A 17,499-nucleotide genomic window follows, 5' to 3' on the forward strand; every position below is an offset into this window, starting at 1 on the left:
TGCAGGCTGTGCAGCTGCCTTTATAACTCACAGGAGCATCTCCACCACCAGGATGTATACTTCATGTTTATGGGTCTTAAAAAGTACCAGGTTACAGGAGACAGGTGTCCTTTTCCTGTGTTTTCTCTTTGGTTTGTCTCTTATCTTTTATACACAGTGGGCATTTATATGCTGCAAATACCTTCTCCCTGTCTGTGTATTCCTTTTGCCTTCATTCATGGTGGTTTTCCGGACATAGAGAGGGTTTTTCAGTTTTACGTTGTTTAATCTGTGACTTCTCCTTTGTGACTTCTGGGCCCTCTTCCCCATCCCAAGATTATACAAATATTTTTCTAATGTTTCCTTTTAGTACTTTACGGTATCTTTTAAATGTGTGTTTCTTTCTTTTTAACATATCTTTAATGATTTCAGAGAGAAGAAAGGAAGAGGGAGAGAGATAGAAACATCAATGATGAGAGTCATTGATCGGTTGCCTCCTGCATGCCCCCGACTGGGGGTCGAGCCCGCAACCCGGGCATGTGCCCCAAATGGGAATCAACTGTCATCTCCTGGATCCTAGGTTGATGATCAACCGCTGAGCCACGCCCAGCCAGGCCTGTGTTTATTTCTTTAATCTGCTTGAAATTCAGTTTACATACAGTGTGAGAATAACTTCGAGACCCCTCCCCCCAACAAGTGAAAAAAAAAGCCAAAAAGGAAAAAAATGAGCAAACAGCCCCAGCATTAAGGGGTGCAGAGTGTGGCAAGATGCAGGGTCTAATGTAAAAGGGCCATCAGAGGGCCAGAGCAGGCTCCGAGCAGGAGTACGCTAGAGAGGGGAGAGGCTGGCCGTTCACATTGGAGTTCAACTTCAGTCTCCTGCAACAACTTAAACTCAATTACATTTTCCTTGGCTGCTGTGGGAACTGAAGATTAGGAAAAGCTTGAATCCAAAGGCCCATTTCCCTCCCAACAGTTTTGAGAACCAAGCTGTGTCTCCAAATCTGTGCTTCTCCATTCCCCCTGCAGTCAGAATCGCACGGAGAGCCTTGAGAGAGGAGTCCTGAGCAGCTTGGAGACCCTCCACTCCAAGCTCCTGAACCCTGTGTTATTCACCCTGGGGCTCCTAAGAGGTCTCCCAGAGGGAAAAGGGCTCCCTGCCCACCATCAGTACCTAACAACCCCACCCTCAAAGTTACATTTCTTCCGGCGGCTGGTGTCAGTGCCAGTTCCACTAAGGAAACAGGGCTGGAATTCCCAGAAACACAGAAAGCTGAGAGCTAAGGGCTACTGCTAAGCAAAGGGCAGGCTTTTACTTCTGAGCAATCTAAAAAGCAAACTATGTAACAATTTCTCTTCCCACGCTTTGAGACACAGGAAATGCAGGCTGGTGCAACACTATCTACTTAGTTTCCCAGGCTGATCTTCACCTTGAGAGACTCTTAATCAGAAAGCAACAAAGAAATGTCTCAAGCCCTCAAATACTGAGCAATGGTCTCCTCAGAGAAACACCTTGCCTCCTCAGAGAGTATTCTGGTTATACTGTGGCCTTGTATGCACAGCAAAGGTGTGCAGAGTCAGGCATCCCTCTGGCAAGGAAGAAACTGCAAAGAGGTCATCTTCAGGGACAAGTGACTCCCCACATGCCCTACCCAGACTGTGATGAAGGGACCTGATTTGCTTCAGGGTACCACAAATGTCTGAATTGAAACATATTTTAAAAGACATTCTTTGTATCTCAATAAAAATTTCAATTAAAAATATTATTAGTGCCCCGCCAGTGTGACTCAGCGGTTGAGCACTGGCCTATGATCCAGAAGATCGTGGTTCAATTCCTGGTCAGGGCACATGCCCGGGTTGTGGGCTCCATCCCCAGTAGGGGGCGTGCAGGAGGTAGCCAATCAATGACTCTCTCATCATTGATGTTTCTCTCTCCCCCTCTCCCTCTCCCTTCCTCTCTCTGAAATCAATAAAGATATATATATATATATATATATATATATATATATATATATATAGTTAGCTATGCTTAAAAACTTTAGCACCCACCCCTAAATGTGTTACAGACCAATTTATCAGGTTCCTGCCAGGATCATGTGCTGGTGTACAGCCTCAGGCAGCAGTGTGAACTGCACATAAACACGCCATCAACTAGTTGGGCTGCGGCTCCACAACTACCATCCTGACTGAGCATGCCTGTGCATGCGGAATCCCATGAACAACTGCACCCCACAACACACATGCCTGCACTCAATGCATAACCCCAGGCCAGCCCAATGCCCCTGCTTGGGACATGCTTGAGGAGAGTGCTCAATGGAGCATTAACGAGGGACTCAGTTACACATCACTGTGTGGTTCACACACACATGCTCGTGTGTGTCTGTCTAACTTTCATTTCATGTCTGTGATGGGGCATTCTAGCAGGAGTCAGCTATACAATGTGCCATTCAATTTTAAGTAACAATTCCCCATGGAGGGATTCAAGCCTAAACTTTAACTGAACAGAGCTCCAAGACTGCAAGTTGCAAAGAAATCTGTTATCCTTTACAGCCACAGTACTTTGCAACTAAAACAAACGACGGATGGGAGTGCTAAGGCTGATGTGAAGATGGTAACAGTTCCATCATAGCTCCTGGTTTCAAATTTCAAAAAACATCTTTGTTCTAGCCAACTGGCTTTAAAATAAGAAAATAATATAAATGCCACCTTTGAAGAGAACTGAGGGCCTTTCCTTACCAGGACAGCGGTACTGGCTGGCACCTGGTGTGTCCTGCCAGAGGCCATTGCTCTTTCAGACCCTCTACCTTCACTGTGCCATCTGCTACAATCCTCAAGAGCCAGGGGTCATTACTCTCCAGCTCACAAAAGAGGAAATGGGACACAGAGAGGTTAGATGCCTGACTTGGAAGCAGCTAAGATGGGATAAACTTGGCTCTGCCTGCCTCCAAAGTCCACAGTTAGACAGCCTACCCCAAAATGGGTTACTGGAATTCTCCCTGGGGATTGCACTTCATTGAATTTGAAAACCTCTGCACTAGGGTCCTGGGATGAGGTCTGTCACTGAGGGTCCAGGATATGGGGGCACAGCTACCTGAAGACAGAAAGCCCAGGTATAGAACCAGTGCTCTCTCACTGCAATTCAGGACTGCACCAGCTCCCAAATGTCCCATCTCAGAGTTGGCTGGGAGAAAGCAGTGCTTTCTTTCTTGCCATTAAAATCCACGCTGCAAAAGAATGAAGTTGAACCTCTACCTCACATCATAAACAATTCAAAATGAATCAAAAACCTAAACATAAGAGGTAAAACTAAAAAATTCGTAGAAAGCATAGTTGTAAATCTTTGTAACCTTCATTAGGCAAGATACGATACCAATGAAGAAAAAAAAAGATAAAATGAACTTCACCGAAATCTAAAACTTTTGTGTTTCAAAGGACAATATCAAGAAAATGAAGACAATCCATCCAATGGGAGAAAATATCTGCATATCGCATTTCTGGTAAGGGTGTAATATTCAAAATATATAAAGAACTATAGTTTAACAACAAAAAGACAAGTTTCCTAATTTTTAGAAGTGCAAAAGTTTTGAATACATTTCTCCAAAGACATGCAAAAGACCAATAAGCATATGAAACGAGGCTCAACATCATTAGGAAAATTCAAGTTAAAATCACAATGAGATACTTCATACACACTAGGATGGTTATAAAAAAAACGGACAGTAACAAGTGTTGGCAAAGATGTGGGGAGATAAGAACATATACATTGCTGGTGAGAATATAAAATGGTACAGCCACTATGGAAAAAAAAAATTGGCAGTTCCTCAAAAAGTTAAACTGTTTACCATATGACCCAGTAATTCCACTCTTACTACATGCTCAACAGCAATGAAAACATTTTCACATAAAAACTTCTATATGAATGTTGATAGCAGCATTATTCATAATGGCCCAAAAGTGGAAACCATCCAAATGTTTATCAACTGATGAATGGATAAACAAATGTGATATATCCAAAAAGACTATTCAGTCCATAAAATTACCGAAGCACTGATTTATGCTACAATATGAAAGGACCTTGAAAACATAACTGAGTGAAAGAAGCCAGTCACAATGGCCATATGAAACCATGAAGACAGAAAGTAGATCAGTGATTGCTAGGGGCAGGGCAGGATGGGAAATGATTTTGCTAGTGGGTACAGGGTTCCTTTTTGGGGTGATGAATGTTCTGGAATTAGATAGTGGTGATGGATGCATAACTTTGTGAATATACTAAAAATAAGGGAATTGTACTTTAAAAGAGTGAATTTTGGTATATGAATTATATCTCAATTTAAAAATAAAACTCAGCCTGCCCGCATGGCTCAGTGATTGAGTATCGACCTATGATCCAGGAGATTAAGGTCTGATTCCCAGTCAGGGCATATGCTGGGTTGTGGGTAGCCGATCAATGACTCATCATTGATGTGTTTTTCTCTCTCTCTCTCTCTCCTCTCTGAAATCAATAAAGACATATTTAAAAAAATAAAATAAATAAATCCACACCTCAAACAAATAGGGTTCCCTGGGTCTACCCTGTCCATGGCAGCCCCACAAGGTGAAGCATGCTGGGAACAATTTCAGAGAGGTCACAGATGGGATAGAGGTTAAGAGAAACATTCTCTAGGAGCTCCCAGACTGTAGAAAAGGCTGACAAATCTTTAGGCCCTGTTTGCTCAAACTCATTTGAAGATTTAACCCAGTGGTTCCAGATCAGGGGTAATTTTTCCCCTCAGGAGGATAATTGGCAAAGTCTGCAACATTTTTTGGTTGTGATTAACTGAGCGGGGGAGGTGCTACTGACATCTAGTGGGTAGAGGCAAGACATGCTGCTAAACAATGCGCAGAACAGCCCCCACAACAATTATCCAGCCCTAAATGTCACTAGTGCCAAGACTGAGAAATCCTGATTTAACTGAATGAAAGGTCAATTACTTTTTCAACTCCTTGGAATTATATAACCAAGGGGCCTATGTGATAACAGTAATTTCAAATATGTCCATACTGCTCCAAGAAGTAGAGCATGACTCAAACCAGAACCACACATGTGGGCTGACCCCAGGCCCATCTCAGGCAAACATATCTCCAAAGAGTAAGCAGTGCAGGCCTTTCCATGCTCAGAGGTGAGAAAATCTGAGGCAGCCAGAGAGACGACCTCCTCAAAGACCCAGGTCTTAAGCTATGAATCTTACTGTCAAAGGGCTGCTTATCCAGTTTTATCCTTAAATCGCTTTCATAAAGTGCAGGTATTTCTTAAAATACTAACCAGTAAAGTTTGTCTGAAAGACTCGTGAATTTTTTCTCACATAAGGAAAGAAAACGTAAAAAAATACGTACACCAGGAAACTGCTAACCACATACGTTGCTGGTATATGCTAAATAAAATCCAAAACATATATACATATCCCATCTGTAACTGCAATCCCCTTGCCCATATGGCCCCTCCAAGTTCAGTGCCCCAACACTAGTGCTATTACCAAATGTCCAGGCTCAATCTAGCCCTCCAAGAAAGATTCAGCTGTCTTATTCTGAAAATACTTCAGGAAAAAAAGTTGTGTTTTAAACATGTTTGGTCCTTTAAGACCACAACCCCGTAAGTCCCTTCCTAACAGGTAAGCCTGAAAAGGCAGTGGATTCGTTCCTATCTTTATCACATAAAGGGAAAATAATTAAATGTAAACTATTCAAAAATGTATCACCCAGAGATGATTACTACTACTATTTTGGTGTATAACCTTCTAGAATTTTCCTAGACAAATACATTCATATAAACTCTTTTTAAATAAAATGGGACCATACGCTACATACTGTTTGATAGCCTGTTCCTTTCATATAGTAACATACTTATTTTCCTATGTCAACAAAGCAACAGCCATACCATCATTTTTCTAGCAAAATATTCAAGTATCTGGTTGTACTCTTTAAAAAAAAAAAAAAAAAAATCACCTCCTGTTGGACTTTTGATTGTTTTAGTATCTTGCTACAGTCCTGGAATGACTACCTTTGTACCTAAATCCTTTCCAAAGTTTCCTAACTTTTTTCCTTAGAATAAATTCTAAGTGGAATTGAGGCCTGGCCAGGTAGCTCCGTTGGTTAGAGCATCGTCCTGAAACACCAAGGTTGTGGGCACATACAGAAATCAACCAATGTAATGCATAAATAAGTGGAGCAACAGATGGGTGTTCTGCTCTCTCCCTTTCTCTCTCAAATCAGTAAAAAATAAATAAAAAGTGGAACTGTTAGGTGTTTTTAATGTTTTGGTTTCATACTGCCAAACTTCCCTCCTTGAAGCTTGAAGCTCATCCTGTCACCGGCAGCCAATGAAAGCTGCTCCTTCATACAGAAGGAAATGCAGAGCTGCTCCAGGACATACACTCCCATCCAAGGAAGCCACCTACCCTCACTCACACCTCACACCCCAACAATGCCCCAAGATGGCAATTCTGCCAACACAAACTGATCCCTTAATGAGTCTTGAGCTGTGGACCAACAACTCAACACTAGTCTAAGCCAGGTGTTAGCTGTTTCTAACCTATCCCCATCCATTTGGATGGAAACCTAGCTCCAACACCCACAAGCTGTGTTTGCTAACCAAATACCTGAGGTGGAGAAAAGCCTCTCTATAGTCATAGTCTGTCTAGTGTAAGGCAAACCTATCAACGAACATGCTTCTGCCCACACCCCATCCTCGCCAGGGTGATGGTCCTCCGTCTTCTGACCTCGGGATCAAACTCCAGCCCACCCTTCCTCAAAGCTGAGGTCTACACTGGTTTGCTGCCTTGAGTTTCGGTGGTTGTGGGCTTACAGGCAAGAGAAAACCTGAGAGGAACTTACATAGAACTGAAAATGCAAGAAGTGGGCCAGCACTCTTGGGGCCACGCCAGGGAAGGTGGCCAGGAGTGTTTGGAGGTAGACCTCCAAATCCTTCTCCCTCTTTTCCACCAAGCTTCTTGAGTTTTTCCCAATTATCTTTTTGGGCGGAAGAAGATTTTTACCGATCTTCTTCTCTGCAACAAGCTGTAAGAAAACATAAGCAGGTCAACCACAGACCGAGAGGTTCTGCGACTACAAGACCAAGGCAAGCAACCTGAGGGGAGATGCTTGTTATGACTTCCCCAGCCCTTCACGGCACCTGTACCCGGATTAGTGGTCAAACCAGTGCACCTGGGCTTGGCCTCATCAAGTTCAGTTAGCATGAGAAATACCAGCACAATCCCAGACAGGGAGCTCCATCTGGAGACATTTAGAAAAGGAGACCTCCAGGCCCTTAAAATCACCATTTTCTCCAAACAAGAACGAAAACCAATCAGGACAGTGGCCTGTCTTTAAAACACTCAGGCTGCAGATGACCCAGAGAAAGGCATCTCTTTCCAAAAGCAAAGAAAAAAATGGAATCACAGCCAGTTTTAAAGTATAGGCTATGGAATAGCTATAGTCGGGTCAAGCAAATTCAAACCTATTCCCTCCCCCAAGAAACTATCCCGGCATCTCACATCCAAGCTAGGACTGGCTATCTTAAAGCTGAAGTTCAAATATCCTCCTCACACAGTCTTATGCTAGGGTTGTACTCCCAGGAACCACCAGTTTGGTTTTTTGCCACTTATATTAATAAACTTGTTTATTAAAGAACACTATAAGAATGAAATCTGTTTTGTACTAAAACTAGTATGTGGCACAACGAGAATCTGGTCTAAAAGCTCCCAAGCCCTGAGACACAGGTCCCCCAGCTCTCATTACCTTTTCATGCAGGTCATGGAAGTCGCTGTAGCGGTGCTTGACTGTCCATTCATGGTTACCGTCAGTGACCTGAATGATGTAAACCTAAAATGGAAAACAGGCAGCCCTTGCCTAGTCAGTAACAAGGAGAGCCCTGCCCCACCCCCAGCAATAGCTGCAGGACACCCAGACCCTCTCAACCCAAGGGCCAAAGTTAAGCTGCACCTGACTCTTGCTGCGCAGCAGGGCTCTCCCTCCCCTCCCCCCCCCAGCATCCACCATGGCTCTAGCACTGGATCTGGCAGGTACACAGGATAAGTCTGTGGCTCTATTAACAGCGAGGAACAGAAAAGGCGACTATCATATCAAGCCATGTCTTTAGTTTTTTTGCCTCCATTCTCCAGAAAATTCAAAGCCCAATCCAACTGGAGCTTCAGGTAAGGCCACCCATTCAGAGGGAGGCAGAACAGGGCTGTGGCTTATTTATGTATGAGTCACTTACATAAGTGACTGGGATCTGAAATTTTTAGAGCCTCAGTTCCTCCCTCTTAAAGCCTGATAGGTTTAAGGATCAAATAAGGTAATCAAATAATATACGGTAATACACGAAAAGGTAGGTGTATTAATAATATTCAACTCAGCACACCCAGAGACAAAATGGCAGGGTAGGCCTGGATCACCCACCTTCACCACGCCCATTCAGAGGAGGGGCTCAGCCCTGTGGAATAAAGCGAGCCTTTTTGAGCTGACCCTCCAGCTGAATGCAGCCCAGGGGGGATGGCCAGCGAGCCATTGGCTTAGAGACCTCAACCCTCACCTAGAGGACCGCGGGTCCTAGTGCCCCGCTCCTCTCTGCAGCAAGCAGGCAAAGGGGGGCACAAAATAATCAGCTCAGCTGAAGCCTCCACACAGGAGCAGCCATTTCTCCAGGGCTGGCCCGGAGCTCCAGGATCCGCCCTCAGCCCCTCTTCCCAGCCTGGCAGCTTCCCTCCCCCTCCTTCCGCCCAAGAAAGGAGAAAGAGCCAGAAAGATGACCCTTAGGAGGAGGGCCAAGGAGGTGGGAGGAAGGCAGGGCCAAAGCCCCCCACCCTCTGGGAACAAAGGGCAGGAGGCTGGGAGGTGCTCAGGAAGCCCCGACCGCAGGCAGCCTATCGCATCAGGCCCACGGGCCTGGCGTCCAACCCCCTCAGGCCCAGGGGGGCCTGCACCTCCTTCACGGTCGGGGACTCCCCTCGTTTTCTAGCGTCCATCTCTCCCACGGCCTTTGAAGTGTGCGTTTGGGGGTGGTGGTGGTGGTGGTCTGTGTGGGGGGGGTTGGGGGGATGCGTTGCTGCCCCGACTTGCTCCCAAAGCCATGAAGACCCCCCCTAAGGTTCCCGGGTCTTGCATCTTCAGCCCAGAGCGAACCCCTCCATGTCTGGGCTCCACCCCTCCCCCTTTCTTGTCCCTGCCTGACCCCCAAGACCTCGGGGCTCCAAATCCAATCCGTCCTCAATTCGGGAGCAAATCTCAACTGCGACCCCAGAGGCTCCCCAGGTCAAGGCCCCGCCCCCTCTCCTTCACGACCTGCAGGGTTCGCCTAATTCCACCCCTCAGACAACCCTCCCTAACCCCCCCTCCTAGGCCGGCGCCCCTCCAGGCCCAGAGGATCCAGAGGCGCCTCCGCCTCATCTAGACCTCCTCCCCCCAGACCCCCTTATCCCTAGACGCTCCCCGACCCTGGCCGCCTTTCCTGAACGCGGGCCCTTCTCAACCCCCGCTCCTTGGGGCTCTTCCCGGACCTCCGAGGCCCAGGTGCCTTCCCCACAGACGCTTATCCCAGGCCCCCGCCTCGAAATCGCTGGCCCCTACCCATTCTTCCCCGCTCGCGGGGCCCAGAGCTCCTCCCCAACCCCAAGACTCGGGCTCCGGGTTCCAGCCGCCGCTCGCGGCTCGGGCGCCCGCCCCCCAGCACACCGTGTACGTGTCCACGAGCTCGGAGCCCACGACGCGCGCCTCCTTGGCCGGCTCGGCCTCCGGCTCGGGCCCGAAGCTGCGCGTCGCGGTCGCCATGTTCCCGGCTCCGCGGCCGCCGGGCGCCGACAGGCAGCAGCAGGGGGCGGGGTCAGCGTCCCACCGCCCACCGGCCCCCGCGGCCCGCCGCCCCCGCCCCGCCCCCGGCGCTGCCGCGCAGCCGTCTAGGTCCCGCCGCCTCCTCGCGCCTTCGCCCCGCCCCTCGCGCATAATTGACAGCGCCCACTCCCGGCGCGCGTGCGCGGGCCGCGCGGGCCTCGCCGCCGGCGTAGGTCGTCCCCCTGCTTTGCGCCGGTCGCCGCGCTCCTCGCAGCCGGGCGGGGGGACGCTGAAGCCCGTGGCTGGCGGCTTTGGGCCACGACGGCGTTCGCTGCGGGGGAGGGCAGGCGGCCTGGCACCTCCCTGGCCCCCCGAAGCGAGTCATTATTCCTCCCGGCTTCAGTGTCCCCCTCTGGGAAAGGAAACTTGGGCGCCCTGGCCTCCCGAGCCTCTCCTTGCGCGCAGCTACTCTCACCCGGCTCTTGGGCTCATTCCCTGTAGGGCGCCGGGGGTTTGCAGAAGGTAGGAGCCCTTGCTCGGAGCCAAAACAGAAGAACTCTGGACAAGTTGTTAACCTCTTCAAGACTCGATAGCCTCTGTCACATGGGCTGCTGGAGAATTGAGTGGGTTAATTCAAGCAGTGCCCCGGCTTGCAAGGCAGGGAGCCGGTGTGGTTACCTACAGGGAACGCAGTATGGGGCCGGGAGGGGGGTGAAGATGGAAGGAAGGCATAGGTGCTGGCCACTGGGCACAAGACTCCCAAATGGTGTCCTACCGGAGCTTGAAAGGAGGGGGCGACAGACTGGCCCGGGACCCAGGATCTACAGTGCTGCAATGGGACGCACGGGCACAGACGCAGAGCCCTAACCCAGGAGAAGACGCAGACCTAGAAGGAGGTGGTAACCCCGCTGGAGGAGACGGAAGGGGAGAGCCTGGCACAGATGTGTTTGTTGGATGACTGACTGCAGCTGACCCAAGCCCAGAGCTAGTACTGCTCGGATGAGATGAGAGGTCTGGGGTGTGGCTCCTTGGGTACCCCTGGCTCAAGGGCTCCAGACTACTCTGGCCTAAAGTGGGTCAGTGACTTCACCACCAGTTCCACAGCACTGTACCAGATCTGAGCTTAGTATTAGGGGCTTCTCTTAGCGAGGCCCTATACTCCCAAGCCTCTCCTTGCATACAGCTACCCCCTACTGCAGAGAAGTTAAGTTGAGCCAGGGGCTGCCAAGTCAGCCAGACTTAAGGCAAATCACCACCCTTCCAGGAGCCTCAGTTTCCTTATCTGGAAAGTGGGAGTAATATCATCCACCTCCATAACTGAATGGGAGATTGAGGTGCTGCGTGTAGGGGCCTGCACTGGGCCCCACTGCTTTGGAGTTCCCATCCTATGTCCTAGGCTTATGTTTTCATTCATTCAAGAAAACTTTCCAGAGAGTCCCCTTGGGAGCAAAGGGGAGGAGACCTTCATCATCTTGTTCTGGACAGAGGACACAGGGACTCAGGCCAGCCTGAGATCACCAGGGCCAGGGCAGGGGGTGGAGGATGCTACACGCAGGGGTGGGCTGGGCCAGGAATGCAGCTGGGCAGGGCTATTTAAGCCCAGGGCCTCCAGGCAACCCCAGCAGCCCGCCCTCTTGAGCCGACAGCATGGATGACATCTACAAGGCTGCGGTGAGGGACTGGGGTGGGTGGGCCCACTGGGGAGACACTCAACTCAGGGTGGGGGACAAGGTTACCCCAGGGGAGGGGCGGGGACCCAGGAGAGGAGCTATATACTTTCAGCCCAGACCCTCAAGGGGATGGTTGGGTCTGGTGTTCTAGGGTGCAGAAGGGGCGAGGGATTCAGGGGTTGGAGAGGAGCTGTCAGAGTGGGTGGGGGAGGAGGGTGCACCTTTCAGCATCACGTCTGCCTCTGTCTCCAAGTGTCTGTAGTCTGTGTCACTGTCTCTTGGACATGTCTCGGCAGTTGTGTCTTTGGTCTTTGGATCTTTGCCTTTCCCAGTGTCTTTCCACCTTTTTGTTCTGAGCTGTCTCTGAGTCTGTCACTGGGTCCCTGTCTCCACACCCATTTCTGCCCCTTGAATTCTGCTTCTCACATTCTCATAACACCCCAGCCCTCTGCAGCCCCTAAGCTGGCTGGCTGAAGATGCTGTGGAGGGGGTGACAGGGCTTGTGAGGAGGGGGCTGCAGAGCCAAACCCTGAGCTGGGGAAGGGGCTTTGAAGTTTGAGACAAGCAGGGAAGGACTGAGCATGGGTGAGAGCTGGGAAGAAGGAACAGAGGCCGACACCAACATCTGGCCTGGCTTAGCTGGGGGTTGGAGAGTGGTCACCCCAAGTCCCTAAAACTGTCTGTGGTCACTGAGGGGCTTTAGATGCTATTCCATCTCCGGGGGGGGGTAGTTTGCTGAACTCCCCATGCCCCAGAGACAAGGACATCTGACACAGACAACTGTCTCCAAAGGAATCCCTTTCTCAGCCCCTGGATTGTGGCCCCACTGCTGGGCAGGGAAGGGCTACAGCTGGCTCTGGGGGTGCCCCTGCCTGTCCTGCAGGAGTCCATGGAGCTGGGGGGAGCATCCTTCTGCCTGTGCCCATACAAGGCCTGGCGGAGCTGGGGACTAATTTTGGTTCCTGAGACACCAGCAGGCCAGGGGGCCAGATAACGCTGCCCCACCCCCTGCATGCCAGAGTCCCCAGAACAATCACCAGGTTTAACTTTGTCCCTCGTTAAAAATAGACCACTGGCCACCCTGGTCAGGTTACAGTGAGTGGCTTTACCTACCCCCACACTGGTTTTATTGTCCTAACCTGAGGGACAGCTGTCCCTTGGGCCACCCAGCTTGGGTTTCAGAAGGGAGGCTGGTAGGGCATTGAGTGGTCACTGACTGTTGTTACTCAGGGTCACCTTGGTCCTGGAGGGGGTGCCCACCTGTCACCCTGGCCCTGAGCCCAGTCTCAGTGAGGCCAGCTGGGTCACCGTAGGGCTTTGGGGGCAGGTAGGGAGGACTGAGGCCTCTGCTCTGTGACCTGGAAATGGCTTGCCTCTTCCTGGCTTTAGTTGTCCACCTGTGGAATAGGTTGGTTTCCTCAACAGTAGCTGTGACCCTTGATCTCTGACCCGGAGTCCTGAGACCTCTTTTCCTCTCTAGGTAGAGCAGCTGACAGAAGAGCAAAAAAATGGTGAGTTCCCCAGCATACATCTAGGGGGACAATAGGGCTGACTTGGGGAGCATGAGGACCCCAGACTGGAGCCCAGAGGCTGGGGTCTCTCTTGCTGTGACCTTAGAGGTCTCAGAAGGAAATGGGTGGGTTGGCAGGTGGCCCCAGGGGTTTGGCCTTCTGGGTTCTTGCTGCTGAGCCCTGGCCACTCTGCTCCCCCTCCCCATTGGACACAGAGTTCAAAGCAGCTTTTGACATCTTCGTGCTGGGCGCTGAGGACGGCTGCATCAGTACCAAGGAACTGGGCAAGGTGATGAGAATGCTGGGCCAGAACCCTACACCTGAGGAGCTGCAGGAGATGATTGATGAGGTGGATGAAGATGGTAAGCCCCTCTGCCCGCCGGGCCCCGGACCCGCAGCACCCCCAGGTCACTGGGGATCCGAATCCTGGCTCTGCTGCTTATCACTCTGTGCCCCTGAAAGAGCCGTTTCGTCTCTCTGAGACTTGCTTGTCTCATATATAAAATGGGTATAATGACCACCTTGCCTCATGGAGTTGGTGGGTGGGTGCATGAGAACACCTGGGTCTAGGGTCAAGGGCCGTACCAGCCATTCTGACCATCCCTCTCTAATGGCCATGCCTTCCATCCCCCCAGGAAGTGGCACAGTGGACTTCGAGGAGTTCCTGGTCATGATGGTTCGGTGCATGAAGGACGACAGTAAAGGGAAGTCTGAGGAGGAGCTGTCTGACCTCTTTCGCATGTTTGACAAGTGAGTGTGTGACCCTTGATCTCTGACCCTAGCTTGGTCTTATGACTTGCAGGCCTTAGGCTCCCGTTCTGTGCACTGAGGGAGTGGGATGCCTCATCTTCCAGTGGCCCTGCCCTGCCAGCCTCCCTGGGTCGTGGGTGGGGATGCCTCTTCCTCTCCTTGGCCCCCGCCATAGGCTCTGAGACCTCCCTTGCCCCCACTCCCTCCAGAAACGCTGATGGCTACATTGACCTGGACGAGCTGAAGGTGATGCTTCAGGCTACTGGTGAGACCATCACGGAGGACGACATCGAGGAGCTCATGAAGGATGGCGACAAGAACAACGATGGCCGCATCGACTATGACGGTGAGAGGTGGTGTGCTGCATGTCCCACTGCCCATCCTCCGCCGGCCCCCACCTCTGACCCACACCTGCCTTTCTCTCCACAGAATTCCTGGAGTTCATGAAGGGGGTGGAGTAGATGCCGACCTTCGCCCAGAGCTGCGTGTGCCACCTTCCAACTTCACCTGGGCCCTGGGGTGGGGCAGGGGGCCAGGGTCCCCAGGATGTGATCCTGGGTGCATCCTTGACCGAGGGCCCTCCCTGACTCCCTCCCCGACTCCCTCCCCAGCCCTGTCATAGGGAATGCAAATAAAGCCCTGCTTCCTGGAGGCCTGGTATCTGGCTTTCCTTCCCGGAGGGGCTGTGGACATTTCGCCAGCCAGTGTTTACTCCTTCCATGGGGACCACTTCCTCTCCTGTCCCAGAGCCTGTGCTCTAAACACCCCTGCACACTGCCTTCCGTAGGTGGGTTAGGTTAGATCAGAGACGACCATGCTCCACACCCCACTGCCTCCTTTCTATAACTGCTGATGCCCAGGCCCCATTTCCAGCCATTCATCACCTGGAGTTTGTGATGGCCCAGGAATCTATTTCAAAAGCTCTTGGGGGCCATGACTTTGGTCAACCAGTTGGTAGCCAGGGGACCCTGTACCTGGAGGGAGGAATAACTAACTGCAGCACCCAGCTAAGCCCTGGATGCGCCTTGGCACAGCAGCCCAAGCTCCATCTCAGCTCTGGTTGGGGAGAAGTACACTGTGGGGCCCAGTGGGCCTGCAGCTCTAGTCCATCTGCCACTCACTTGGATTTCCCTCTGGCAACACTGACTCCCAGGGTCCAAGGGGTATATCGTCTATTCTACCTGCCTTTACCCATGTGACAGGTGAGGACCCTGGAGCCCAGAGAGGCACAGGGACCTATAAAGGTCACCCAGTGAGTCTGAGGGAGAGCAGAGCCACATGGCTCCCAGTGAGGGCTCTGGCTGATGGACCAGGTTTGTGTGGGAATAATTTCCAGTTCTCTTGAAACTCAGAGGCTCCAGCAACCCACTTCCTCTCCCTAACTGAATGGAGGCTCAAGGCCTGGTGGCTCTCAACTTAGTGAGGGTATCCAGGCGAGAGCTGCAGCCAGAAGAGTGACACTGATCCTAGGGAGGGGGTGCTGCAAGGAAGTGGAGGTGTGAGCTGTCATGCTTGCAGGAAGGACAGCTGCCATGGTGTCTAGGCTCCAGCCAGAATGTCAGCAGCTGTCCTTGCTCCACCCAGCTACTCCACAGCCTCCCCACCTGTGCCCCAGCCTTGGCATTCCCCAGACAGGCCCAGCATTCCAGAGACAGTCTTGGAATTCTGGAGATGCCTCCAGTGGAGGCCCGAACTGGCAGGAGACCCTAGAGAGACCTGGGGGGAGAGGAGAGGGCCTGCCCTTGGGAGTTGGAGAACTCAAGGACCTACACGTGCACCTAGGAATGATGACATCTCAGGAGAGGAGGCAGGGCTACAGTGGGCAGCACCAGCAACCAGTGCACCATTTCGTGGTTTAGTCATCCCTATCATGTGCCTGGCACTGGTTAGATGCTGGGACCCTTCAGAGAGAGGCCCAGTTCCTAATTTTGTGGAATTTACAGACACCTCAGGAAAACAAAGGGAGATGTACAGTGGGGACACCAGCACAATGCCGGAATGAGGTTTGTAGAGGTGTGCTGGCAGTGGGGTAGAGTGGTCCCGGAAGGCTTCCTGGAGGAGGTGGCACTGAGCTGAGGCCTGAGGAACCATGGAGAACCAGTCATGGGAAGCCATGGGGAAAGAGACTGGAGCATCTCAGGAGCAGAAAGGCAGTGTTGGGCTGGGCACCACGCCTCAGCAGTCTTAGGGTGAGAAGGCCCCGTGGCTCTCAGCACAGCAGGGTGAGAAGCGGGGAGAGAGGTACACAGATTCAGGGCATGTTTTGGAATTAGGACTGAAATGTGAGGTGTGAGAAAGGGAGTCAAGGATGACCTTTCATATCAGGGATGAAGCTGCTGTTTCCTGAGATATGGAAGCCTGGGGGAGGCACAGGTTCTTGGTGGTGGGGTATTAGAAAGTGGAGGTTCCTTTTTATCTTTGGATTTTTTGATTTTTTTTACAATTTTTAACTTTTCATTTTGAAATTTCAGACTTGCAAAAATAATACAAAGAACTCCCATTTGCACTGCACCCAGCTTCCCCAAATGTTACCATCTTAAATAGCCACACGACAGTGAGCAAGCCCAGGCCACTACTCACTCGTCGGCTGACCTCACTCACACTTGTCCGTTGCCCTCCTAAAGCCCTCTTCCTGGACCAGGATCCAAGCCAGAATCACAAGCTGTGTGTTGTCATCCTGTCCACGCAATCTCCTCCAATCTGCTACAGTTTCTCAGTCTTTCCTTCTCTTTCATGACCCTGACATTTGAAGCGTAAAGGCCAGTTATTTTGTAGAATCTCACACAGTTTGGATTTCTCTGGGGTTTCCTCAGGACTACTCAGGTTACGCATTTCTGGCAGGACGATCACAGGGGAGATGGAGAGTCTTTGGTCCACGTCAAAGTTGAGTTGCCTCTGGAACAGGATGGTGGGGATGTCAAAGCCACTCTGGAGATAAGTGAGAGGACAGAGGGAGAGCTATAAACTCAGGTGTCATCTGAGTAAGTAGCGCTTTCCCAACCCTGGTCCTGGATGAGACCCCAGGGAGAGGGTGTGTAGAGAGAGGTGGCCCAGGACTGTGCAGGGGGCATCCCACATGGGCAGTCAGGGGGAGGAGACATGGATGACGAGGTGGGAGAGACCCTGGGTGAGTGAGGTACCTCACGAGCCAGGAGGGAAGGAAGGAAGCATGGGAGAGCTTCCTTAGGGGACTTGGAGGCCCCCGAGGCCTTGGCCACCTGGACATAAGGGTTTCATTGGGGCAGTGAGATGGGAACTTGGCTGGAGAGGACCAAAGGAGTGAGCAAGGCAAAGGGGAGATGGAGAGTGTGGACAACACTGAAGTTTTGCAAACGCTCAGGAAACTGAAAAATGGGCAGGAGCTAGGGGAGAAGTGAGTCCAGAAAGTTCATTTAAGGAGGGAATCAGGGAATGGCCTGTATGCTGATGGGAACAACCCAGTGAAGCTGGGAAAAGGGTGATGCAAGACGCAGGGCAGAGCTGCAGGTGAGTGGCTACAGGCCTCTGGGGGTGTTTCAAGGACCTGGGTATAGCACTGGGCCTTGATCCAAGCTGAGCAAAGAGAAAGGGGGGCTCGAGGCACTGAGGGAAGAACTGTGGCAGTGGGGATACTGAGTGCGCGAGGTGTGTCTAGAGGAAGGGATGTGCTGAATGGGGATGCAGAAGGCCACATCCTTATTGGTGGTGACTTACAGGATGGGTGGCTGAGGTGGGGAGAGGAGAAGGAAAAGGACCAACGAGGCCAGGGTCCACCCAAGGTATGTGGGCGCTGATGGTGTTGAAGG

General features: G+C 51.4%; 2 protein-coding genes across 8 annotated transcripts in view; one reads left to right on the top strand and one right to left on the bottom strand.

Moving 5' to 3' along the window:
* The window catches only part of NISCH (nischarin), a 32,919-nt gene extending 23,091 nt beyond the window's left edge, over positions 1-9,828 (bottom strand). For all 7 annotated transcript variants that reach the window (XR_014000317.1, XR_014000318.1, XM_081159165.1 and 4 more), the window contains exons 1-3: positions 9,688-9,828; positions 7,753-7,836; positions 6,850-7,032 (exon numbers count right to left, since the gene is read on the bottom strand). Coding sequence is in view for 5 of the 7 variants with exons in the window: in XM_081159165.1 (XP_081015291.1) it covers positions 6,850-7,032; positions 7,753-7,836; positions 9,688-9,783 (363 nt within the window). In the remaining 2 variants the exon portion in view is untranslated. The remainder of the gene's footprint in view (positions 1-6,849; positions 7,033-7,752; positions 7,837-9,687) is intronic.
* Positions 9,829-9,981: 153 nt separating this feature from the next.
* On the top strand, positions 9,982-14,413 carry TNNC1 (troponin C1, slow skeletal and cardiac type). Its single transcript, XM_081159172.1, has 6 exons — positions 9,982-11,454; positions 12,934-12,964; positions 13,180-13,326; positions 13,600-13,714; positions 13,924-14,060; positions 14,144-14,413. Exons 1-6 carry the CDS (start codon positions 11,431-11,433, stop codon positions 14,173-14,175), a joined length of 486 nt encoding a protein of 161 aa, XP_081015298.1. The 5' UTR covers positions 9,982-11,430; the 3' UTR covers positions 14,176-14,413.
* The last annotated feature ends 3,086 nt before the right edge of the window (positions 14,414-17,499 follow it).

This window comes from Miniopterus schreibersii (assembly GCF_964146895.1).
Source record: "Miniopterus schreibersii genome assembly, chromosome: 15".
In the NCBI taxonomy this organism is placed as follows: Eukaryota; Metazoa; Chordata; class Mammalia; order Chiroptera; family Miniopteridae; genus Miniopterus; species Miniopterus schreibersii.